This window comes from Cyanistes caeruleus, chromosome 10, assembly GCF_971803275.1.
Source record: "Cyanistes caeruleus chromosome 10, bCyaCae1.hap1.1, whole genome shotgun sequence".
In the NCBI taxonomy this organism is placed as follows: domain Eukaryota; kingdom Metazoa; phylum Chordata; class Aves; order Passeriformes; family Paridae; genus Cyanistes; species Cyanistes caeruleus.
Genome location: NC_141710.1, coordinates 20,841,816 through 20,867,075, shown reverse-complemented (window position 1 = coordinate 20,867,075; position 25,260 = coordinate 20,841,816). Strand labels below are relative to the sequence as shown.

The window sequence follows — 25,260 nt, the reverse complement described above, 5'->3', positions numbered from 1 at the left end:
GACGTGGCCAGGGCAGCCAGGACCAGCAGCTTCCTCAGGCTGCCTGGGAAGCCCTGGGCTACTGCAGATGGGAACCCCACTCAGCCTTCAGTGGGACAATAGGCAAAAAGGGCAGGGAAGCTGTGCTGGAGGAGGCTCAGAGACCACAGAGGATGTATCTGCCCTGCTGCAAACACACCTTCATCCAGACACTTGGGCCGGACACAGGCGAAGCCGCAGCAACAGCACGTTTCCAGCACGCAGCATCTCAGCTGGGTGTGGATGGCCTGTGGGTTTTGCTGCCTTGGTACCAGGCAGGGAAATGCCAGGAATGGATGGGAAAGGGAACTGACACCGGGTTTCCACACTGGGTGAGGAGGCGGGGGAAGGGGAAACATGGCAGCAGCTGCTGTTTATTTTTTGAGTTTCTTCCCTAAGGGTTGCTCTCTGCAGTGCTGAAACAACTCTGAAAGAGGCTTTTCCAGTGCTACAAGTATATCTATTTTTGAATATTCACTAGGAGATTAAGGCAGAAGAAAGCCGTGCCTTAGGCATATGCTTAGGAGGTTTGGAGAAACATCCAGGGATGCAGCTGGCCATTCGTGATAAAAAGAACTCCTTTTTGCAATATGTTTTCCAACCTCTTTCTACAAATCCTCCAACTAAAGAGTGCCCCATCCCACCATCCCAGGCTCACTGCTCTAACGTGTGCAAAGGTCACATCTGTGGTTCCAACAGGTTTGCCTGAGTCCATCCATCACTTGTTTGTGATGCCAGTCCCACAGCTGCCTCTGCTGTCACTGTGCCCAGGGCAGCTTTGTGCCAGGAGGGCTTTCCCCCATCGCTTCCACCACCCACACCTTCCGCTCCAGCTCCCACCAGCCAGGCAGTTTCTCTGCTGCAATGTCCCCTCTCCATCCTGTTTTCTTCCTGCATTTTTCCAGAAGCATTGCCAGGGTAACTGGGCATCTCTCAGCACAGCCAGGAGTGACACTGCTCCCCTGACTGCTGCCACAGGCAGCTCCACCTCAGCACAGCCAACACACTGGGAGCGTGTCAGGGAGCACAGGGGGCTGGATCTCTCCTCCCAGACACACTGCCCTCCTCAGCCTTCCATCCTCTCATGCAGCAGGCAGTCAAAGGAAAAACTTCTCCCCAAGAGCCACTATTAGAACCCAGGAGTAATATGCTATTAATGGTCTTTCCAAAAAGCACACAGCGAAGGATAGTGCAGGCAAGGAAAAAAGCCCTGCTTCCCACTGGCCTTCCCTGGACTGATTCATACACAGAAAAGAGATTTGCATCTTAATGGCTGCTGGGGAATAGGCTGCCCCTGGTACCAGGGGTACATCCTGCACATCCCACAAAGCCCCTGCTGAGATGCTTCAGGAGGGTACCAGAGAGCAGCGATAGCAGCTCGGGCAGGCTGCAGTGGGCAGCGAGGGAGAAAAATACAGAGGCACACAGCATGGGTGATGTTAGTCAGGGGAAAAAGAAATCCACCCTGCAGAGCCCCAACCAGGACCAATCCAGGCCAAGCAGGGAATAATCTCAGACCAAATATAGCCTGTGCTGAAGCTCAGAGCTCGCTGGGCTGCACTTGGCTGGGGGTGGCTGCAAAGCTCATCCCACACGGCTGCTTCCAGCCTGGCACCTTCCTCCTTCTGCTAATGCCCTCTCCTCTATCCAGGAGGGACACATAGACAATAAGGAAGCTACAGCCTGCTCTTCCCACACCCCAGAATGCCTTCACAAGAACTACTGCACCTCTTGTAACTGAAAACATCTGCACTGAATAACAAGCCCACAAATAAAAGGAAAAAATGAGGTGAGCTGTTAGTTTAGGCAAAGAAGGTGCATTGTTTAAAACGGGTTGGGGAGAGAGACAGCATTTAAGACAAACCCACAAATAACTGTCAGCTCTACATTAGTTTCACTCTAACTAGAAAAGGATTTGTACAGCTGTTGTAGCACCAGGACTTCTCCAAGATCCATTAAACTAAGGTAGGGTCCCTCCCTCCTCCCTGCTACTCAGAACTTGTGCCAGAAGACACAGGAGCAAACTCAGGGTCTCCATGAACTATGCTCTCCATAAAGCAACGAAACACTCCATAGGACTTTTCAGCTGCCCATAGGATGGGAAATGTTTCACAGAGTAGCAGCTGCAGCAAGTTGTGCAGACTCAGTGTTCCTCCAGGCAGAGATGGGTTGGGATCTGAGCTCTCTTGTGCCACAGGTAAAGCCAGGACAGGCTAAATTTCAAGCAGGAAATTGCTATGTTTCTACTATCTCTCAAGAAAATCAGTGGTACTAACGTTTCAGTGGCTAAACCAGTCCAAGACACAGAAAAACACAGAGGCATCATCCTTTCCAGCAATATCATGGATAAGGAAAAAAAAAAGTCCACTTTATTTCAATAAACAGTGTATTTGAAACTGGTGCATTATCAGAAAAGGGACTTCTGTGTGTGGATGATAAAGTAGGATATATTTAAATTTCAGTAACAAAACAGGCCTCCCTTTTGAAGACTTATCAGTGTGGAGCACACAGTGGGGCTCGTGGTTTCCTGGTTAGAACTGCTCCCTCCCTTCTGCCTAACCCAGACCCCACAGGACTAAAGCTGAAAGATGTCCTTGCCCACAGCACGTTGTCTCAACAAGTTCAAGGCACAAAAGAGCCAACACTTTGCTTGAGGAGACTATTCAGAGAGCAATATCCACACCCAGGGCTAAGTCACCTAAGGGCCAAGGGTTGCAGGTGCCTATCAGTGCTGGCTATGGTGAATGCTGAGTGGGCAGAACACAAGTTAGCCATTTTTAAATACTGCCATGCAGGTGTCCATAAACACCAGAAATATTTATACACAGCCTGTACATCAAATCTGCTTGTTTTCCTTGAAGGAGACTCATTTTTCTCCTTTCTAGCCCACACAAAAGGGATGCAACAGGAAGGGTTACATGAGGAGACAGTGGAAAGATGCTCAGGAGAGGGGAACCCAGGGGCACACCAATTAAACCACAATTGCTGTGGATGCACAGGAGGGAAAATCAGAGATTGGAGGCTCTATAATCATTGTGCACTTAGTCCCCCAATTCTAGCAGCTAATGACAACTTCCAGCCAAAAAATCATGGAGCTCCCCAGTCATTAAGTAAATGTTACAACCCTAGAGAAGGAAATAGCACTGTGTAACCGGAGGCAGTGCAGTTACGGGTCAGTAACAGAGGAGTGTCCCCAGGCACCAATCAGCTAAAGCAGCTCTGTGGCATCAGAAGAGGTTTTTTAATCTCCACCAAGAAAAAAAGCCTGTGCAACTAATGCTCCCAAGCATCAGGATAGTAGGAGCCTCTGCCTAACATCTCCATAATGAAACAGCCTCAACAGGAGATCCCACAAAAACCAAAGCAGGCTTACAAAGCTCATCACCCTCAACACGAGGCCCAGGGAGCTCTGTCTGCATGCAGGTGCCTCTGCCTAGGACAAGCCCTAGCAGTCACAAGGAGAAATTCTGGCACTGGGAAGCACCAGAGGGTCGTTCTTCCCAAAAAGCTGGCTCTTGTAAACTAACAGCCATGCCATGGCACCCAAACAGCCCAGGAAAGCCACAATCCCACCTGGGATCACACAGCTTGGCATGGCAGCACTGTCAACCCAACTGGTTGTCTTGAGGTGTCAACTGCCCGAAGAAAGCTGAGCCTTCCAACCCTACCAAGCTCCAAGCAGAAATGAAAGATCATTGATTCAGAATGTGAGAAAGGTTTTGCAAGGAATGCAGGAGAGACAGAAAAACAGTAGAGTTCAATCAGCAAAACTGTCATCAGGGTAACATTTCCGATTATGCAAAGCATCACTGCAAGGAATGAGCACAAGGATGGAGCCTTTAGCTCTCTCACTATACACCTGCCCAGATTTTATTTCCCTGATGCCAAATGCCTGGGCTGGGCCATACTCTGTGAAGCCACCTCTCATGCTAGCAGGAAGCTCCAGAAGCTCTGTAAACAGCCATAAATCTCACAATCATCAGGACCCCAGTAACCTCAACTCTATAAAGCCCCCTGCTACTCCTTCTGAAGGCACATCAGTTCACTCATTTTGCAACACTTTCTGCACTGGCTTCTACAGCAGGATTTAAAGCACTTGTGCAGTTTGACAAAACAAGGTCTGGATCACCTTGGGAAAGTTACCCCAAATGACACGCAGATCAGAGAAAAACAGAGGGGTCTGGAGAGCACTTGAAGACACAGCTGCTTTTTAGTAATCAGCTGGCTGTCTCCATCTCCAAGGCACTTCTAGTTAACAGCCCTGTGAGTAATATGAAGACAAACTGCACAAACCAGGAGAGGATTGTTAATATAGCTACAGACAGCAGCAAACAAAGCAGAAAGGCAGAGGCCAAGGCAACAAAATACTGATTGAGTCACTGGGAACTTTCTAAAAAACAGGCTGGGGACATGACTTTTTCAAGTTTCAATCGCACATAGCCGTAAGCCTGCCCATTAATTAAAGCGGTGCAAAAAACCTCAAAAGGCTGCACAAGGATTTTTGAGATAAAAGCCAAGCAATGAAGCAGAACCGTGCTGGACTACTGGATGTTACTCAGCCCTCCCAGGGATTGCTTAATCTCACGCCTTCTCCTGCTAGCTCTGGTACCTTCCCCTCCTTCGCCCACCCATCCAGAGACTCACAAAACAAGCTATCATCAATGCCATCTACCACTGCACCTCCTGCCTACTCAAGCAATACAAGCTGCTCTACTTGGAAGAGTAATAATGAACTCTCCAAGGGCTTTGTTTTCGTTTTGAAGAAGCAGTTTGTCCTCCCTCACCCCAAAACACCCAGCTCTGTAACTTAAAAGAAGATGTTAGTCAAGAAACAGCATTACTACAGAGCGTAAGAAAAACTGCTCTCGAGGCTAAGTTACTACCAGGAGAAAAACTTCTCACCTGGACAGCTGAGGAGCCTGTTTACAAATCTACCTGAACCACTCCCTGCAGCATCTCACCAGGAGATGCTCTTCCAGGCCCAAGAGGCACATCTGTGCTCTGTCCATTCCCCCTTCCTAAGCCATAAATCCCAGGTCTCCAACACTTTCCTCCTCAGCTTCTCACTGCAGTAAAGCTCCAGACACCATGTGAGCGTCTCTTTCCTTTCCAGAATGTGTTAAGACCTGCCAATAGTTGGCAGCAGCAAAATTAAATAAGAACTAATCACCACATTGGGCTTTTCAGTCAATAAAACTGTATTACTTCTTCAACTATTACCTGTTCAGTTTAGGATGTAAGTGTGGATTTGTAGCCCCCAGCCAGCAAAGGAATAGCCAACATCAGTGCTAAGGGAAGAAAAAGACAAAATCCCCTATGCACATACACAGCTCATTCCCACTTAGTTCTGCAGAGGCCAAGCCACTGAAACTACAATAAACTGAGTATTCCAGATTCCCTGCTCACAGACTCACACTTGCACACACAAAATTAGAGTTCCTCTGACCTAGTTTTTCCTTTCTAGCACGTCAAAAGAAAAAGCAGCCATTCTGTACCCTCTCCACAAATATGAAATGTGGGAGCTCCAAGCCTGTAAGGAACACACATACTGACCTGGATAAAAATGGTTTTTTTCCAACCAAAATAATGCAGCTGTAGCACTGCAAATGGTGGGTCCCACAGGCCAAGGTGCACTAGTGATACAAGGAGAGGACAACAATGACATATACAGAATTAACCTTCCTCCAATGTTGCATGTCAGAGACATCCAGGCCAAGGAAAAGCCACCCACAAGCTACACATTTACATTAAACAAAACATGAAGGGTCCAAGCCTCCTTCCCACTCCTTCAAAAGCATGGCTAGCAACATAGTGAGTCCATCTGTCCTGAGGTCATTCAAGCAAAAGGCGAGATCTGACTTGAGGCTAATGAAAATGAACATATGGCCTCTATGAGTCTCAGCATGGTAAGAAAATGCTGAGATACTCAATAATCCTCAAGATAACACAATTGTACTTATTCTTCATTTGAAGTTAGTTTCCCTCCAAAGCAGCCATTCCTCTCATCCTTTTAAAGCTCTACAGCACATTCCACAGATCACCAGGACAGACTCCATGAATTGTTTGCAGCTCTATGACAAACCCACTGTCCAGTTCACAGAAGACTGTTCATCTAGAAGAGCCTGAAGCCAATCAGACCAGAAGCATCAGCAAAAGCACAACTGCTAAGTGAACCCCAAGGTTTTCAATGCCTTGATAAATGAATGCAGCCTCAGTGCCACCAACCCCTTCAACATGTGCCTAATTCAAGCACACGACTTCAACAGGGCAATATATAAAAGGCTTGGCTGAGCTCTGTGTCTCTAAAAAGCTGCAGTGCCAATCATAAATCACATCTATAGCCCCCAGAAGATCTAAAGTCACTACCAGTATTGTACCACACTTCTTCAGATGCAGACATCAATTAGAGAACAGCAGCTGGACACTCTCCTCACTGGAAGTCATTCCTGTAGTTTCAGACCAATAAGGTATTATTCCTAAATGTTTAGATCTCATCCCTCTGAGAAACAGAGAGTTTCAACCTTGACCAGCCAATGTTTGCATCAAGCTAAAATCGTTACCTACCGCTAAACGCTGTCAAAGGTTTATGGTGTCTCAGAGAAGTTGGTTTAATTACTTACCAAGGCAGCTGTTTTGGAACTACAGCCTCTTAACACCCCACTCCTGGAGATGCACTGTGTAAAGAATGGCTGCTGCCAAGCTCATGCCAAGAGAAGGGAGCACCCTCTCACACACAGGCATTCAGTCTCCAACAGCAGGTCACGCTTGTGGCTTGGTCTGTGTGTGTGCAGGGGTGACAGAAGCCAGCCTGCACCTTCCTGAGGCACTGCTGGACACTCCAGCTTCTGCAGCCCTCACAGGAGGCGGCTGGGGTCATGATCTGGGATCACCTTTGTCAAGAAATTACAGCCTTGTTCCCTCCTTGCAGTGAGAGTTGTGGCCAGATGGATGGCCTGTAACAGGAGAACGTCTCACTGCCAGATGCCTTTTGGAGCAAGAAAAGCAATCTTTTGCATTTTTTAAACTAGGATAGTTTTATACCTCTTATATCTATTTTTCAGTTATGGTTGGGGGCTGAGCTGACCAGAAGACTTGTCAGGGATGAAAGGGTTGTAGCATCAACAACCCAAACTACAGCCTTCAACAGCAGTGGCAACAAGCAACGCACAGCCAGGCATGTAGACATGCATTCCAAAAATCCCTGAATCCCAGATTAAAGCAGATGCCATTAATTTTCAATATTTTCTTGTCCCTATACACACATCTGGAGAAACGCCACCTCCCTGCTGGATTCAGTGGAGAGTTTCTCACATCAGCCCAGTTTTCACAGCTCATCTGGAGATGGAGTTATCTGCTGGTTTCGTGCTTTTCAAGGAGTTTACCCACAGCCTGTCACTTGTCATCAGCTCCTCACACTTAGCTCTACAAGGGCTGGTTAGCGAGAAAGGCAAATAACTCTCCAGGGGCAATAGTTTCAAGAAAGGACAATATGGGGAAAAAATTACTTTGAATTAGTGAGCAGAACTCTGCAGGACAGACTGTAGAAAAAACCCAAACCCCACAACTATACCAACAAGCTGCCAAAACCTTGTACTACAAACTTACTTTTACATTGAATTGTCCTGACAATTCACCAGAATTATTTAAAAGAATATAAAATATATGTTAATTTGCATGTTTCAATTTAGAAATACATGTCTCATCCAAGAGTTAACAAGTTTTGGGGAAGGGGAAAGGAAGGCTTCTCACCTTTTTTCCTAAATTTCACAGGCTGTCTCCAGTAAGCCAGACCCAGCAGGAAGTCTAAAAGGTTGGTTATGACAGACATTCAAACTGGGTGAAAAACAAGGTCCCACAGCAAAAAGCAAGCTCCTGCCTGATCCATGTCAAAAAAACCCAGCCTAAAATCAGGGCTGATCCACAGTTGCTGAAGTGATTTGCAAGAATTTTTTTGCCAGGGTGTGAAGTATTTCCCATAGCAAGTCTTCTGTATTTCTTAGTGGCTTGCTACATTGTGAAACACTCTCAGAAACTGAGGGAGATGCTTTTTATTTCAAACCCCAATGCCCTGAATTACTAAACAAGGAAGGGGGACACAGATTATTTAGTTTAGTTCATTTGATATCTGCATTACAACAGCACTTTGGATGGGACAAGGTGGAGGGACCTTCCCCCAGACATCCCAGGAAGATGTGCAGGTTTTGCCTTGCAAGTCATCTTGGTGTTCCGTAAATCCAACCACCACATTTTGCTTTATGGAACCAATTGCGCTCCCTGTCAAATTAGAGCCCTGTGATACCTCCCTGCCTTGGGAGCTCTCTTCTAGCTCTGCTCCCTGGAAGTAGCTGTGACAATATCAGGCTTTCTGCAGAGCTCCACCATTTTTTATTAGTTCACACAAGCAGGCTGGAAACGTTAATATAAACACACACACAGCAGCTAAGCAAATCCTGTAATACCACAGGGACCAGCCTGCTGAAGACCAGTACAAGACAGGAAAACAAAGCAGGTATGGAAGCCCTAAATAATCAGAAATTCAACTGAAAAATCTGACCAAACCCTCCTGGAGGCACCAGGTGCCAGCATCCACCAGCCACCAGCTGAATGGGGTCAGCTCTTCAGGCCCATCTCCTCCAACCCAAAAGAGACACTGCACATCCCCAGGAGGATCTGGCCCACAGTCATAAAATGTGAGATTAATCATGAGTGTTTAAGGATCTGAAAAGGGGATGAGAAACATTAGTAACTGCTTCTAAATTAATTGTCATTATTGTTATTTGATTTGCTAAACTCTCTGGGGCTAGATTTTATTTTAGAAAACTATGAACATATCAGATTAATCAACTTAAAATAAATGGTCTTGATTGATTTATTTCTGCTGCATCTACTCCTCTTTAAGCTTGGCAACTCCCTGCATTCTTTCCATCCCGTGAAAGAAAAAGAACAGGGGCTTTGCTTTATTATTATTTCAAAGGAACCTCTACGAAGCTTAGCAGCTCTATGAGTTTAAATCATGGTAAAACTATGCTGTGAAGAAGGACAAGTGCAAGGCTGGAGCTGGTTTCCACACTCTGCAGGCGCCAGCTTTGCACTGGGAGTTCACCAGCAGAGTCACACCACACAGTCCAAGCAAATCAGATCTATTCCCCGATAATTTAGGCATCCAAAGAGTTGAAAAACACCCTACCAGGTTTCAACAGCGGCTATCCCAGAGTGAGGCACACTTCTTGCAGATAAGTCCTGCTAGCAAGGAAGAAGTTTAATCTCCTCTAGCCAGATTTTGCTGTTTCTGAATCCTCTGGAAGTTGGGTCAGCATCCTTCCCCCCTCTCCTAATCCCCTGCCCTCAGCTTTAGCAATGCAGCAGTGCCTCTGCCAGCAAAGAGGCATTCTAAAAAGAAAAGCCCTTGCATATATTATGCTGAAGAATATTAATCTTGTGTTCCACAAAATATTAAGTGGATTACATCTACAGCCTCCAAGGAGAAAAACATTGATTTCCATGTATCTTGTGCTATTATTCACCCCTATTAGTTTTTCCTACCAGCCTAACAGCCATGACAATTTCCCATTAATTAGTGCAGAGCTCAACTGGCTCGACAGACCAAGCAATGAGAGCAAGAGTGGGACTTCTCCACCACTGTGAGGCAGATCAGACCACTGTGGCACAGCTGCTGCACAGGAAACCATACAAGGTGAAGAACAAAGCCAGCTTTGGGTTTTCTTGAGTGACTTCCTGGTGGGATCACCCTTGAACACCAACATCTCTTTGTAAAGGTTACAGAATAGAAAAGAAAATTGCAGACATCATTTGAGACGTGCCCTTAAATGAGGCACAGCAAACACAGAGAGTAGGATGCTTCTGGCCTCTAGGGAATTGTGGTAGGGGAAGAACTCAACAAAAGCTTGAGGTGTCTGTTCTCACACCCAGAAAGGAGCCCTGACCCCAGGCTGAAGTGGAACACCACCCACCAAGGGTGAACCCACCGTGTCTGGATACTCCCCAGCCATGGGGACTGCACCACCACCAGCACCCCTCCCAAACACCCTCCTCAGCACGGCAAGTCCAGCCCTCTGCTCCCTCTAGAACCATTCAAACCACTGCAAAGTGCTGCCAGCTGACTTTACTAGAGTTTTACACTTTCTATGCAGAGGTGTTAATGACTCTAAAAAAGCACAAGACTGGGATAAGCAGCTTTAATACAATTTAAATGCTTATGATTAGGAGAAACAAGAGAGCCTGCAAGGGCCAGACTCTCAGAGGGCGGCACATCCACTGAAAGTGCAGCTCATGTGAGAGGAGTGTAAATTACTCAGCACGGAGTAAGCAAGATCAAAGCCACTCCAAAAAGATGCAACCCACTGACAGTGATGGGAACTCAGCCCAAGCTTTACTGAATATTTCACAAGCAGGCTGATGAGTTTAAAAGGCCAAACGGGGTGTTCTGATGATGCTGCACAAAGTAAGGAAGGAAAGGAAATCTCAGGATATATGTTTTGTTCTAGACATAATAGATGACCGTGAACTCAGCTTCAGCTTGAGGCATGGAGACATTCATACTTTCTGTTGACATCTTGTTGGTCTGTGCAGCCTGTGCAGACTCTCTGGAGGAGAAACACAACTTCTCAGCTGCTATTCCCAAGCTCCATCCTCTTTTTTATAGTTCCTAGAGTAATTTCAATTCTACACAATAAACAGCAGAACAGATAAGAAAAGTCTTATCGGATGAAGTAGCTTACAGCTTCCTACAAGGGCAAGACAGAGAGCTAATGGCTACAGAAGCAGATAAGGATGCTCATAACCAGAAATCAAATCCACGTGTTTCAGCAACAACACACTGCTACAGAAAGCAAAATAAACAGTGCAACAAATTCTGCCAGGCCCCACTAAATCCTCAGAAAGCATCACTTCATCCCTCCTTGCAGACCCAGGTGGCCCATCACCATCTCTCCTGGTCAGAAGGGAGGGGAGATGCTGCAGTTTCATTGTAAGCCAAATGCAGCATGTAATCCGCTGAGCTCCGGTCCACCTTACAGCCCCAGGCTACAGAAAGGAAGACAAACTACTGCAACACCAAGATGCTTTTGCAACCCTTTCTGTCTCTGCAGACCTGTGTCAAAAAGGAATATTCATTACACAGGGAAACCAACTCAACTATCAGCTTTCCCAGACTGCAAGTGACGTAAAGCCAGGATGGACTTTTTGTTCAGGGTAACATCACATACTGTGCAACTACAATCCCTTTAGCATCCATCCCAAACTCCAGTGCCATATCTCATCACTGCCAGAGACCCAGATTGTTCAGTAATATCCAAACTCATGGTAAGCTGCTGGCAGTACAGCTGCACCTTGGATTCCCATATCACTTAGTCTAAACCAGAGACACAGAATGTGATCCTCACCCCTGAGCCACTCCAACAGCTCTAACCTGTTGGGTACTATCTCTTCATCTGATTCATCTCCTGAAAATTGACACCTGAAAGTTATTTCCCTTCCCTCATGTCCCAAACATCACACTGTGTTGGCAAGTATACAAGAAAAGCATTTATCTAGAGGAATTTGCTCATCAAGACTTGCAGACACTAAAACCACAGGTTATCTAAACTTACGAGAGCGTAGTTTAATGGCTACAACACGGGATGAGAGGCCAAAGGGTCTGACTTCTACTCTGAGCTCTGCCAGGGCTGCATGGCTTATAAATGAATCTAGGGAAGATGTCTGACCACTTCTCACCTTGATTTCCCCTGCCATGAGACTCTCAGCATTCCTTTCTTCACAGGGGATCTTATCTATCAAGTCCTCATTAGCATGTGGAAAGAGTTACGGATCTCCAGATCCATGTGTACACAAGGGAAAGTCTGAAGGAATGGAGCAGCAGCACTGGCCAGGGAGCCTGGAGACAAATCCTCTTCAGTGTGCTCAGCACACTCCACATCTGTGCTTAGAGAAACATTTGAACCCTGTCCCCCTACAGGGAAGGGAAAAAACAATCATTTCCTTTTTCTTGAGAAAGCTCAGAGAAAAGATTAAATTCTTCATCTCTGCAGTCAAGGAAATCATTCAGGAGTCTCCCAACAATATCAAGAGACCCTACCACCTCTGGAGAGTCACCTGCAAAGCCCCCTCACAGGCAACTCCCACAGAACAGGATAACCCTCCCTGTCCCACCCTTTCTCTGGATGCCACCGAGTGGCAGAACTGGACTGATCAGGAGGAAAACTAAAGGTCTACTCCCAGTGTTCTGCAAAATCTGGATGTGGAGGTAGGGAAAATCCAGCCCTGGCCGAGGTGAAACCAGGGCTGCACTGCCAGGGTCTCAGAGCACAGCTCCTGCTGGGGGCCAGAAAGAGCTTCTTCCAGTGTTAAACTCTCACTTGGAAAACAACTGAGTTACCAACAAGCAAGCTAGTATTTCAGCTCTTTTGGGAAGTAAATAGAGTTATCCCACTGGACCTGCTCCCCTCTTTCCCAGCTGCTTCAGTTAACCTGGAAGGCAGATCACACCAACCACACCAGTGCCAGAAACAGCCAAGCACCAGCTGGAACTGCTTCAGTAGAGCAAGACCTGTGCCTCTTAGATTGATCCACAGAGCTCCTGCTTTCTCCAAAGTGGCAAAAGACAGTGCAGTGAAGGACAGAAAATATGTCCACTCTGGTATATGGAACATGTGGAACAGAAAGGTCTCAGAGGAGCAACTGGCTCAAGAACTTGAAGAAAAAACAAAAAAGGCTCAGCTCTTTTTAAGAAGAAAATGTCCCATTGTTCCATAATTAATGGAAAGCAGAAGAGGTTTTATGGACTCATTGAGAAAGGAGGGCGAGCATTAGAAAGCACTTTTCAGTATTTCATGATCACAAGGTGAGCTGCTTGCATAATACTGACAAAGAACATGAATACTGATATCACAAGGCAGTTATGAAACTTGGGCTTTAAATACTGCATAACAATAACTCGGTAATTAAGTCTCATAAGTAATTTCTTTCTTCTTCTTTTTTTTCCCCCCCTTAACTCCAGAGTGGATGCTGCGACCTTCAACTGAGGTATGGCTGTCCTCTCTGGCAAGGTTTACACATGATGGATGTCCTCTGCTCCCACCATCTCACAGCACCAGGGATCCACCCCAGCCCAGAGCCTCACTGTCAGTCACATCCCTCCTTCAGAAGAGGCTTCAAGATCAAGCAAGGGACTTGCTGTGAACAAGCAGGAAACAGCAGGATGAAGATGAGGGAATAAACCCGAATAACTGCATTCTACCAGTCAACTGCTAAACCCCCAACAAGCTCTTCAGTCCTCCTCGTGATGTTTTTTGACACAAGCACACATGCACTGTTGTGAATTACTCCAGTGTGACCAGGACACAGTCTCCTGAACGAGACACACAATATAGAGCAGCAAAATGTCATGAAAATCAAGGGCAAATGAACACAGAAGACAGCCCCTCCCCCTAACACCACTTCTATTTTTAGGCAGCCATATTAGCTTGGAGCAGTTTTACTCGTTTCTGATAATGAGCAGAGCTTTTGCATCTCCTCTCGAGGACATTTCATCTGTGCAGGCACTTTGCTTTACACCAGCAGCACAGAAGAGGTCATGTCAACAGATGAAAACAAACCCACGATTCATTGTGAAAGGGCCTTGAGAAACCAACTTCAGCTTTGAACTTCTGCCCTTTCTCACTGGACAACCACACTGCTCCATTTTTGGGGGGTATGGTCCTCCCACCTGCAAGGCGTGCCTCCAGTTCAATCTCATGATAAACCTTTGCCTATTCAAGAGGCACAGTGAGAGCTCCTGAGAGCTCCCTCAGCAGCAGGAGCGCTAGGCTAAAGCACGAACTTGATAAAGAACCAGGTGGTCATTATCAAAAGAGCAAGACAAAACACAGATGTGTTCAAGATCTGGGTTCCACTGCACTGGCAGCTTCTCTTCAGGAAGTAACATCCCTCCACCCCTCGGAGAGAGCAATTCCTAAAGTACTACAAACAATTTTCTGCAATGCAATCATCTTGTACATTCAATGTCCTTTGCTTGCCTTAGAGTGCCTTGATAGGAACATCCAAGTATAAAGTTCTCTTCCTTCAGGTCCATTCCTTCTCACCCCCTCACAGCTCAACCTTCCTCCACAGCCCTTCACCACCACCCTCCTGTCTCCTTGTGCCCACACTGGTGCTGCCTAAGGCAGCAAGATCCTGTATGGACACCAGTCCTGTCTGGACTGCCAACAGGCAAAGTCCAGAGGGCAAGATACACCTTGGAACAGGTGGCAGAAGAGGGATGGTAGAGGTAAGGCAGCTTCTCACCTGGATGTCTGTTTTATCACTCAGGAAAAAAGGCAGGCAAAGCCTCAAACATTTATCTCCATTTTTTCTTCTGAATTTTCAATAATCTACTTGAAGTCTTCTATTTGCCCTTTGGATTATGATCTCTCAGGAAGACCTTTTTCCATGCTTCTCTACAATTATGAGATCTAGGGAAAAATACTCCCCTTTCAAGTTAACTTCTGTGTCAGCACTTCACACAATTTTCTGACTACAGACAAAATCAAGAGGCTTTTGTCAAACCCCTTCCCAAGTCACTACTTGGCGAGCTCCTGCCCCTGGTCACAAGCACCTTCACACCAGGCTCTTGCTTTCTTCTGTGGATTGTGAAATCTCATTTATTAGGGAAAAACATTAGTTCAGTAAGAGGAAGCATTTAATACAGCTAGTAGATGATTAACAAGTGAGTGCTCAAGTCAATTCCTAAGAGCTGCGAGTTCCTAAGGCCATAAAAAACTTCTCACACGTCAGAGACAAGGAGTTCATGGGGAAGCTGTGCCTGGCCAAGCCCTCCCTGCATGAGACAACAGGGCCACAGGCTGCAGCTCTTCACCTTTCTCCCCTTGGCTCCTGGGTGCAGGTCTCCAGCCCAGGACTCCTTCCCACAGACTATTTTATTCCTACCTTCACATCCTCCCATCAGCCAGGACACCTCCAAGACCTCCCTCCCCATGCTCTGTAGAGGTTTCATGTCCTATGCACACCTGAGCATCCATTCACCCACTCCCACCCTCTGTCCCACCAGCAGACACTTGTCCTCAGGCCAGCTGAGCCATCTGGCAGGAAGGAAAGTTATCAAGGTCCCCACCCTCGGGCAACAGCTTGTCAAGGCAGCACTGGGGAGGAGAGCTACACGGTGGTTTGTGGCTCTTTTAAACCAAGGCCAAAGAAGCAGCAGCATTTCTGCTCACGACCTTTGCCTTTCATGGCAGAGTCACCCAGAGCCAACTAAAGGTGCTTCAGTGCTCTTAAATATCAATTACCTATAGGCAATAATATCCTCAACACCCTTCCCCATCCTGGCATTTACAGAGCACAGTGAAGAAGTTACAGGGATTTGGCACTTTCTCCTTACCAGGCCATCATTAACAAGTGACTCATATTATATTGCAGCGTGAGTCATCCTGGCAGAGGTCACAAGCGTAAGTGACAACTAGTCTTCAATTATTTCCTTCAAGTTGAATTAAAGGTGTATTGTTATGCTAATTTTACATCTGCTCCATCCTATCTTCCCTTCCACTGTCTCCAGAGCAACCTGGGATTTCAGCTCATGGTCCAATCTACCTTTGGAAGAGCTCTTTCACCAGGGTGTTATTACAGGTTGTCACAAAACAGGGAGATGCCAATGGAAAGTTCTGGATGGGCTTTCAGCTATGGCAACTAATAGGTAAAGCAGCTCTCCATCCATCCATCCATCCATCCATCCATCCATCCATCCATCCATCCATCCATCCTCCCCCTGCTGCTCCACAAAGACAAGGAGCTGCTGTCCCTGCCATCTTCCTGCTCCGTTCATCCTTTACTGTAGCAAATGCTCAGGGACCTGGGGCTTGCCCAGAGCTCAAACACAATCACCTTCAGGCTGTCAAATCATATACCTGGCTCCAAGAGCAGGGGCAAAGCTCAACAGGCAAAATCACTTCAAACTATGCCCAGCATCATATGAATATTGAAGGAATTATTATATGGCTGGTGTAAAAAGGGGCACTTTTGGCCACTCTCCTTTTTCTAGGCAGGCAGCTCCATATTTCAGCCTCTCCACTTCAGAATGTGTTTGTATCACAGGTCCCCAACCAGGGGAGTGGGTGCAGAGAGCCCTGCCAAGGCAGGGCACAGTCACTGAAGGCCAGTTGGCTCAGAGAACAGAGTTTTTGCCCATTAGAAAACACAGCCATTACCAGCCTGGTCACCAGTGGAGTGTTGTGTTTACATTTACAGCAGTCAAACACAGTCCCACTGGCTGTGAGGATCGCTTTGGAGAGCATTTGTAAACTGCTCTCACTACTGGAATCCCATTTAGCTATTATAGCCTCTTCAGCCATACTAACACACCAATCCCCACAGAATAGCAATGGGAAGAGCAGAGTCATCACACTATTTACTGAAGCTAATCAATATATAAAGGCTGAAGATTTATTGCACTGAAGACAGCCTGTCTGCATGGCCAGAAAATGCATTTAAAGTCCTTTTCATTTTGTTACTTCAGTCTCTGGTTCTTCTCCAAAAACATTTGCCTTGCACACCCATCATTCTTTTCCTCCCCAAATGGTGACACCTGCAGACACACAGGAGAAGCCCCTTCCCCAAACACCTACCGTGAGTATTCAGTGGGAGCATAAAACACAAACCCCACAAGTTTAAGGGCATTGCACCTTCCTTTCCAGCCATGTTTCATGGCTGTTTTGGCATCTCACATCTGAGTGAGCAGCCTGGAAAATTCTGGCCTGTTTTGAAGAAGGTCTATGTGCCAGGTACAGGGACACAAGCTGTGCCACTCATAGCCACACCCTATGCCCTATTCCACTCAAGAGGGAACAGTTAGAGCCATGCTTATTTTTATTTATATTTGAATACATATAAATAAAAGACCTTTGTAAGTGCCCTGCAAAGCTCACAGCATCTCTGACCTGCTGTGTTTTGGGGGTGACCACCCAAAAAGCTGAGATACCACCAGAGTTTCACAACAACTGGGGACGTGCATTGAGCTGCACCATCACAGATCATTCTCTGCTTTCATCTTGGCTCATGTTTTGGGAAGCAGTAGCCTGGTAAGCAGCAGCAATGAGGCTTAGTTGACATTTCTCTGGGCAACCTGTTCCAGTGCCCCACTACCCTCTTAATACAGCAAAGACTGCAGTGAGGTATGGAGGAGATCTGTGCCTTCACTTTTGACAGTTCATCTCAAAATCACACTAAGCTTTTATGCTTTTGTATGAAAGATGTACAGGGAGACTTCCATTGTTGCCTGGACATCAAACAGCACCCAATTAGTCCTACAAGGATCTGACCCACAAATTATGAAAATAAATGCCTCTGAAGTTTTGATCTCTTATATTTCTATAGTATGCTACAGTGGTTATTAGGCACATTTTATTAGGCTCAAGCTGTGCGAGCTTTTCCTCAGCAGAGGTTCTACCACCTCCAATGCATCCTGAAGTCACCATCCAGTGGATTAAGGGCATGATCCCAGTCACTTCTGTCATGCACTAAACACATGACTCAGCTGGCAGTAGGTTTTTTCCTGCTGAGTTTCAAAATTAGGAGAAAAGGGAATTTTTAAAAGGAAGGGGAGGGGAAGCTGTCAGCCACATAAATTTTTTACTTTTTTTGTTAGCTTATAAAGGAATATGCATGTGAGGCAATATCCCTGGCTTTTAAAGAGCACTGCTTTTGTAACAATTTACTGTTCTGAAAGCAACACCTTCTGCACCCAGAAATGCCACTGCTGGAGGGAACGAGCAAAAACTGTAACAAAAGGTTTTGTGCACTCTGAAGCTGAAAACCACACGTGCACTCTGCACTCAGGCAAGCAGAACCACCCACCCTCGCTGCAGCAGGAGCACTCAGAACCAAGAGGATGTTGAACCTGCATTGCTCAGGCTTTGCTCAGAGGAGCAGCTCACTGCTCACAGCTGCACAAACCAGGCAGGGACCATCCTGTTTTCACCTGAGTGCATCCATAGGAAGGATGGGACTGTGTCACCCACCCAGGTGACACCTCACTGACTGGCAGTGGATAGTGTTTGCATGAAACCATCAATATCTGACCAGGCTCCTGTGGCACAGCAGAGCTGGCTTCCCACAGCAGAGCGAAGGGAACACCTTCTGCTGGTCAGGGTAACTCAGCTTCCGAGTGTAGGGCAGGGCACGCTGCTGGCTCCCCTTGGATGGCAGCAGGAGCTGGTATTGGCCATTCCAGTGCTGCCTGCCTGATTACCATCATTTATTACCCACACACAACCTTGAACTTCTGGCAAGCACTGCAGCAAATTAGCACGGAAAAGTGACATTCTGGATTAAAGGGAAAGGTTTTCTGATTGGCCATTACAAAATAAAAATCAGGCGTGCCAACTAAACTTCTTATCAGTGTTTTCCAACTTCAGTGGCTTTTCCTCTCCTTTCAATAACAAGCCATTGCAGGAGCTCCCCAGGGCTGGGGGCCAACATTTGGGGCATCCTTATCCCACTGCAGGAAGGGGATGCTCAGCCCCTCGCAGGGTTCATCTAGAAACAACCTTGGAGGAAGAACAAACACAGGGAGAGGGGGAGTATCTGTTTTCCAAGGACCACGCTCCTTAGCCAGCACTCCTTCAAAAATCATAAACTATTTATATGGAAAACAGTAAATCTCACATACATAAATTATTTTCCCGAGCCCAGAGGAGACTGACCATCATTTTCAATGTGCAGCCACAGTTCAAAGTGACAAAACAGGACAGGAGAAGGGGGTTGGGGAGAAGGAAATTAAAACTACTGGCTTATCAAGTGGGAAACACAACCTTTCACTCTATGGAGCTACCAATGACTTAAGCTTGTGGGTTTTAATCTGCACCTGGCTTTAATGGCTGTATCAAAGGTAACAAAGAAGGCATCTGAGCATCAGCAAATGGAAACCTCATATGATGGAGATTCTACAGCTGCAGAGCAGCCAGGGCCAAAAAGGCCACCAGCAGAGCAAAAAGATCAGCCAAAGTCCTGGGAGAGCAAATGCAGGTCTGCCTTTCAGTCCATGAGGCTCCCAGTCTCTTCTGTAGCTGGCAGCAAGAGAAAACAACGTGTGTGCTCCCCTGGCAGCCCAGGGCAAGCAGCTGCCTTCAGGTCCTGAACCCTCAACACCATCCTCCACACCCCAAGGCACAAGAGTTTCTACCAATGCTGTTTGTTTCTCCACACTGTGCACCCTTTTGCCTGCTGGTAGTTTTTTACCTGGGGAAGCACGGGAAATCAAGCAGCATTCTACCCCTTTATATATGAGGCATGAAGAAATGAGACAGGGATCAATAGCCCGTCCTTGGCCAGCAGGTCAGAGTCACAGAACTCCCACTGGTGTCTATAATTACCCTTGCAAAGGGTAAGGGTGCAATAGGAGGAGTCAGGCAAGGGTTTGCAGGGAGCAGCTCACAGCCTGAGCCCAGGAGGCGATCGCAGCTTTCACCAGACCCAGCCTCACATGAATGATGATTTCCAAGGACACTTCTTTCACAGCTGGGTGATTCATCCATGGGGATTTACATACAGATCAAATGGAAAGAGTTTCCTCCCTCACCCCATACAGACTGTACCACTACATCTACAAGCCTGGCAGATAAAAACTACCTTCAGGTAGCAGAGTTAAAAACCTCCTCTAACTCCTCCTTGTCACACGGATTAGAAACAGACCCTTTATTTTAAATATGCACACCAATCAAATGCTCTTTGTTGCTTCAAAGCTTGATTCAACAAAGAGCTTGTGCTGAAACTTCAGCCTGCTCAAACATGTATTATGCCATAAATGCACTCCAAATTATTAATTTTTATGGCTGCCCAGCCAGGAACACGAGTGAAAACGGAGAACTCTCAGTGCCTTCAAAACACCATACTCTGCTGTGGAAGAACTGCAGAGATGAGGAAGAGTAACCAGTGCTGAAAAGTAACTAGAGAAGAGCAGCAGCTGGGCTGCACAACTCCAAAATGCAGAGAAAAGAATACAATCATCCCCAGAGAAAGATCTGACAGAAGACAGATCCTTTTCCATTGTAACTTCTCATGAGCACACACAGGAACGTGCATAGGTGCAATGAGGATATGTTTGCACCAGTGGCTCAAGGAATGGAGTTTGACACTGCCATCCCTTTGGGATGATTTAAATTAGAGGAAAGGTTTAGATTAGATGTTAGGAATAAATTATTTTCTCACAGAGTAGCAATGCACTGCAACATAAAACCTAGAGAAGCTGTGGATGCCTCATCCCTGGAATTGTTCAAGGCCAGGCTGGACAGGGCTTGGAGCAACCTGGTCTAAGGGAAGGCTGCCCATGGCAAGGGTTTTGGAAGATACGCTTCAAGGTCCCTTCAAACCAGACCATTCCATGATTCTGTGATTCAGAGACCAATATTCTGCTGCAAGTTTTATGGTTTAGAACTCAAAAGGCTCCAAAATAGACAAAGCACATGGATACTGTCATGGTCCATAGTTTATACGTGCACCAAATGACATTGGAAGAGGACAGATTAAGTCCCTGATGGAATACTCTTGGGAGTGTCTTTCCTCAGGAACTGTGAATATATACATTTATTTGTTGAACATCTGCCCGAAATTTTGCATGGTAGCACTATCATGTAAAACACAGCAAAATAAGCTTTTCATGTCTTTTTTTTTTTAATCTCTAGAAGTCACCTCTAGTCAAGTTTCTTCCTCTTTCTATTTAGGAAGGTGACCTTTACAAAAGCTGCCCAAATTCTGTTGAGCTACGGAGTTTTTTTAAAAAGGTACTGGAAGAAGAAACCTAAAATAATGCTGCCAGCATAATGCTCCTGAGTGGTGGCTTGCAGTGCTTATCCCCCATTAGAGCTTCTCCTAAATCTTTAATGATGCTGAAATATGCCAGAAATGGACAAAGTTCTAGAAACAGGACAATGCCAGCATGTTTGAGTTTTGTGGGTTTTTAACATGTCAGCTTTTATCTTCATTGACAGTGATCAACTAATGCAAACAAAGGGCCACTGAAACTTCACTTCTATACAAAGCAAGCTAAAGGAAGAGTAGTGACATTTTTGGGTTTCATCCAATTCTTCCCAGCAACAGCTAATACTCACCGGCTCCTTAAATTCTGTGCTGTCTCCTCTCCGAGCCTGAGCATTAAAGGCCAGGCTTTTCCAAAACAACGAACGATTTTAGAATACAATTTCCAGAGAGTGCACGGTCAGCACTTCTCTACAGTAAATAACAAAAACTTGGCGTTTGTTAATGAGTTCAAAACAAAAGCAGCACCCAGGTACATGAAGAAAACAGTTGTTTCTTCCCCAAAAAGGCTCTTTTTAAACTCCCTGCCTTGCAGGAAACCCTCAGCCAAGCTGTACATCCCAGGTGAGCCTGGTGCCCCATGCCCAGGGCGAGCCCCTGCCCTGAGATAAGGAGCAGCTGTGAACAGTGGGGGATTGCTGACCCCAAGCCAGACCCAACCCAGGGGTTATCAGCTCCCTGGGAAAGGTTTCCTTCCCTGACATCTCTTGTAACCTCCCACACACCTCACAAAGCAACTCAGATGAATCCAGCTGTAGCAGCTACTGCAGAAGAGCCCACTGCCACTGCTGGTACATCAGCCAGAGGCCCAGCCCTGCAGATGGATGCAGCAGAGGAAAAGCTATTGACCTGAATATTTGAGAAGGATCAAGGCCACTGCCTTCAGCAAGAGATGACAGGCTCTTGCATTCGCAGAGACAAAAAAAAAGCAGGGGAAAAAACACCAAATCCAGCCCCATCTTTCTGCTCTCTCCTGTTGGGATCAGCTGTGCATTTATCAGCAGAGACCATGGCCCACTGCATCCCTCCTCACGCTCACTCTCATTTTATTGCAAAAATCTGCTTCTCCAACATGCTCGTCAACAGCCTGTGCAAATCCCCATGTTAATCATTATTCTGCTAATAACACTGCCAGGTCAGCTGGCTATTAAACATGCTGAGTGGACTAGCAAAAATATCTCCTTGCCCATACAAAAGAACATTATAATGTAGTTTATCTTATCCCCTTGTCAGTATAATATGCAGCGCTACCTGTTCGATGGCCTCATTGTTTTAAATTCCAGTTTTCTGCAACATTAACGACCCTCATTACCAGCCCCACCACTGGAAGATCTCTGGTTTAAGAATCCTTCCTATCCTGGCACACTCAGCCCTCTGCACCTGCTGGGCACCACGGTGATGAGCACGGTGCCCAGTGACAGATAGAAACATGTCACAGAGAAGGCAGCAGCCAGCCCCAAGTGCGCTTACTCGACGCACCAGGCCGTGCATTTTAATCAGAATTCAGTGCTTTGTTCCTGGCTCAGCCTCCAGCACATCAAGCAGATGCACTGCTGTGGTGGAGCCCGACTGCATGGCCAAAATAAACTCCACAGCGTGGCAAAAACAGGAGCTCCTGCCACCTCCTATGTCACCTTCCAGCCCAGATCTACAAATCCCACCCCATAAGCGGGTGGCAAACTGAATGGAATGATGGTGTGCAGGGTTCTGCTTGTGCTCAGCCTTCAACAGCACACTGCCATCCTGCAAATCCACCTCCCTTCCCTGGGACAGCAGGAGGGAAGCCAAAGCAAAGGACCAGGCAAACTGGCAGTCAAAAGTCCACCTTTTGCCTGTGGTTCATCAGCCCCAGCCTCCTGGAATATTTCAGTGACTCAAACTTGGAGATAAGCGTCCTGAGCACTTCCTTTCCCCACTGCTGGGAACAAATCACCCCCTCTGCCAGATTTTTGAGTCACTACCTGCTGCCAGCATTTCACAGTCACCCCTCACCCCTTTAAACACACAAGCAGCTCAAGAGCAACATCCCCTCCACCCAGTCTCATCTACAAACCCGCAGCAATGTGACACTTCTTTTCTAATATATAAAAATTTTGCAAGGCTTGGGGAATTATTCCTCCCTGCCATGTTTTGTGCTCAGGCAGCAAATTTACTATCGATTTCTGATTCAGACCCCATGGAATGATTCACGCTTCATGCCCTATCTGCTGAATTTACGACCTTTAACAATTATTCTAAGTGCTGGAGGAGCTTAGTTTAGAAGAAGATCTATTCCTCGGCAAATTAAGCTCCTATTCTTGTCTCACTTGCAAACCACCACATCTCTCATCATTTACAGGAAAGTGCCACAGCAGGTCTCTCCCCTGAGAGGGGCCAGAGTGGCAGCAGCCCCGTGCTGGCAGAGTGGTCACTGCTGGGCAGAGGAGCAGGGTTTTTGCTGTCCCACACCGCTGTTGGTCGGGGTTTCAGGTCCCCTTGTCTCTGGTTACCCTGAAATTCCAGCACTGCTCTGCTCACCGAGCAGGCACTGCGGCCGGGTCTCGGGGGGAGGGAAGGAATATACATTTCCTCCTAAAGCCAAAACAAAACCCTGACTGTATCTGACTGCCGTGCATTGCTATTAAAAAAGCCACAAACAGAAAAAAAAAAGAAAACAAACAAAAACAACAAAACCTAAGCACGCGTGGATATGGTTTAAAAAAGAAATGGTACCCTAGTTAAATACACTTCCCAACACAGATGTTAAACAAAAAATTAAAATAAGAAAAACAGAGGGCAGGGAAGAAGGAGAGGGCTCCCTCCCCTCCAAATTACACTCTTCTCCTGGATTAACTCCACCGGCTTCAACAACCTTTCTCCCAAATCACCTCCCACCTAAGAGGGGAAACCAGCTTCAGGTCTGTTTTTAAGGCAGATGGTTCCCCTGTTCCCATCCCATCTACACTGTGTACTGCTGAGCAATCATTTACACTATTAATCAACCAGAAACTCACCAGAAAGAAAGTAGGGCAAGTGAATAAAGATAGACCTCTCTTTTTTTTAATCTTGCACTGAAGCAAATAATATTTCTAAAAATATATTTGTTCAGGTCTTCAGTGGATTCTGTTTGATTTTATTTATTTGTCTGTGCAGTGGGTTGCAAGGAGCAGCCCGGCTGCTGCCTCCCGCATAAGTGCTGTTTCTCTCAATGACTCCTCATGCTCGTTCGTAAGAACCAGCTGTTCTCACCGCCAGAAAAACGGAGAAACGGGGAAAAGGAAGAAAGTTACAAGAGAAATGGACCAGGGGGGACATCAGGCCACAGCCCACGCCGAGGCTGACACGTCTGACGTCCCTGACATTTCAAGGGTACATGCTAGGCTTCATTTTCCAGGGGGGGTGAGGAGGCAGCGCGCAGGGACACACCGGGAGAGGGATGGAGAGAGGCTGCGGGGCCGGGAAAGCGGGATCTGGGGCGAGCCCGCACCCCGGCGATGCCCGGCCCCGCGATCCCTGCGTGTCCGCCTGCCCACGCCTGCTGCCCGGGGGGACATCGGAGCGCGGGGGTGTCCGGCCGGGACCGGCCCCGCGCCCCCCGCTCCCCGCCGCGGGGACCCGCCCGGCCGCGCGCACCCGCGTCCCCAGCGCGCTGCGAGGGCACGCGCGCACGGACGCGCGCACACCTGCGGGGACACGGCCGTGCCCGCAGCCCCGCGCGGGGGGCGCGCACACACACACACACACACACACACACACACACACACACACACACACACATGTGCGGATGCACACACGCGCAGATACGGGCACACATGTGCGGATGCACACACGTGTGGGTGCGCGCACACGCGGCGGCGGGCACGGATATGCACGCGCACACGGCTATCTAGCCGCATTTACATACGTGCAGGCGCACATCACACACACACACACACACACACACACACACCGAGCCCCGAGGACCCCCAGCCCCATCTCCCGCCGCCGGCGGATGGATGGATGCATAGGCGGATGGATGGATGGATGGACGAATGGATGGATGGATGGATGGATGGATGGGGGGGTGCCACTCCCGCATGCCTCCCCGCGATCCCCGGCCCTGCGCCTCACCCGCAGCGCCGAGAGGTCTATCTCGTCCAGGCTCCGCGCCGGGGAGTCGCTCGCCATATTTCCGCCGCCGGCCAGGCGGCCCCGCCGCCACCGAGCGGGCAGTGGCGGCCGCCGCGGCGCTGGCGCTATTTAACGCCTCTCCTCATGCGGGGCGCGGGGAAGGAGAAGCCACCACCGCCGCCGCCACTGCCCTTCCGCCCGTAGCGCGGCTGCCTAGGGGCGGCCAGGCAGGCAGGGCTCGCCGCGGGCTGCGCCGGGATGGCGGCGGCGGCGGCGCATCGCCGCGCCCGCCCCGCACCGCGCCCGCACGGCCCCGCGCCGCCCCTGTCTGTC

At 47.6% G+C, this 25,260-nt stretch overlaps 1 protein-coding gene across 12 annotated transcripts in view; it reads right to left on the bottom strand.

Annotated features, from left to right (window-relative positions):
- TNIK (TRAF2 and NCK interacting kinase) overlaps nucleotides 1-25,260 on the bottom strand; it is a 151,804-nt gene extending 126,544 nt beyond the window's left edge. For 8 of the 12 annotated variants that reach the window (XM_086843739.1, XM_086843742.1, XM_086843743.1 and 5 more), the window contains exon 1: nucleotides 24,928-25,260. In XM_086843739.1, the coding sequence (XP_086699865.1) occupies nucleotides 24,928-24,984 (57 nt within the window). In that variant the 5' untranslated portion in view covers nucleotides 24,985-25,260. Of the gene's footprint in view, nucleotides 1-21,131; nucleotides 21,425-22,089; nucleotides 22,243-24,927 lie in introns of those variants that run through there. The other 4 variants (XM_023932826.2, XM_086843744.1, XM_086843749.1 and 1 more) reach the window with 2 other exon arrangements.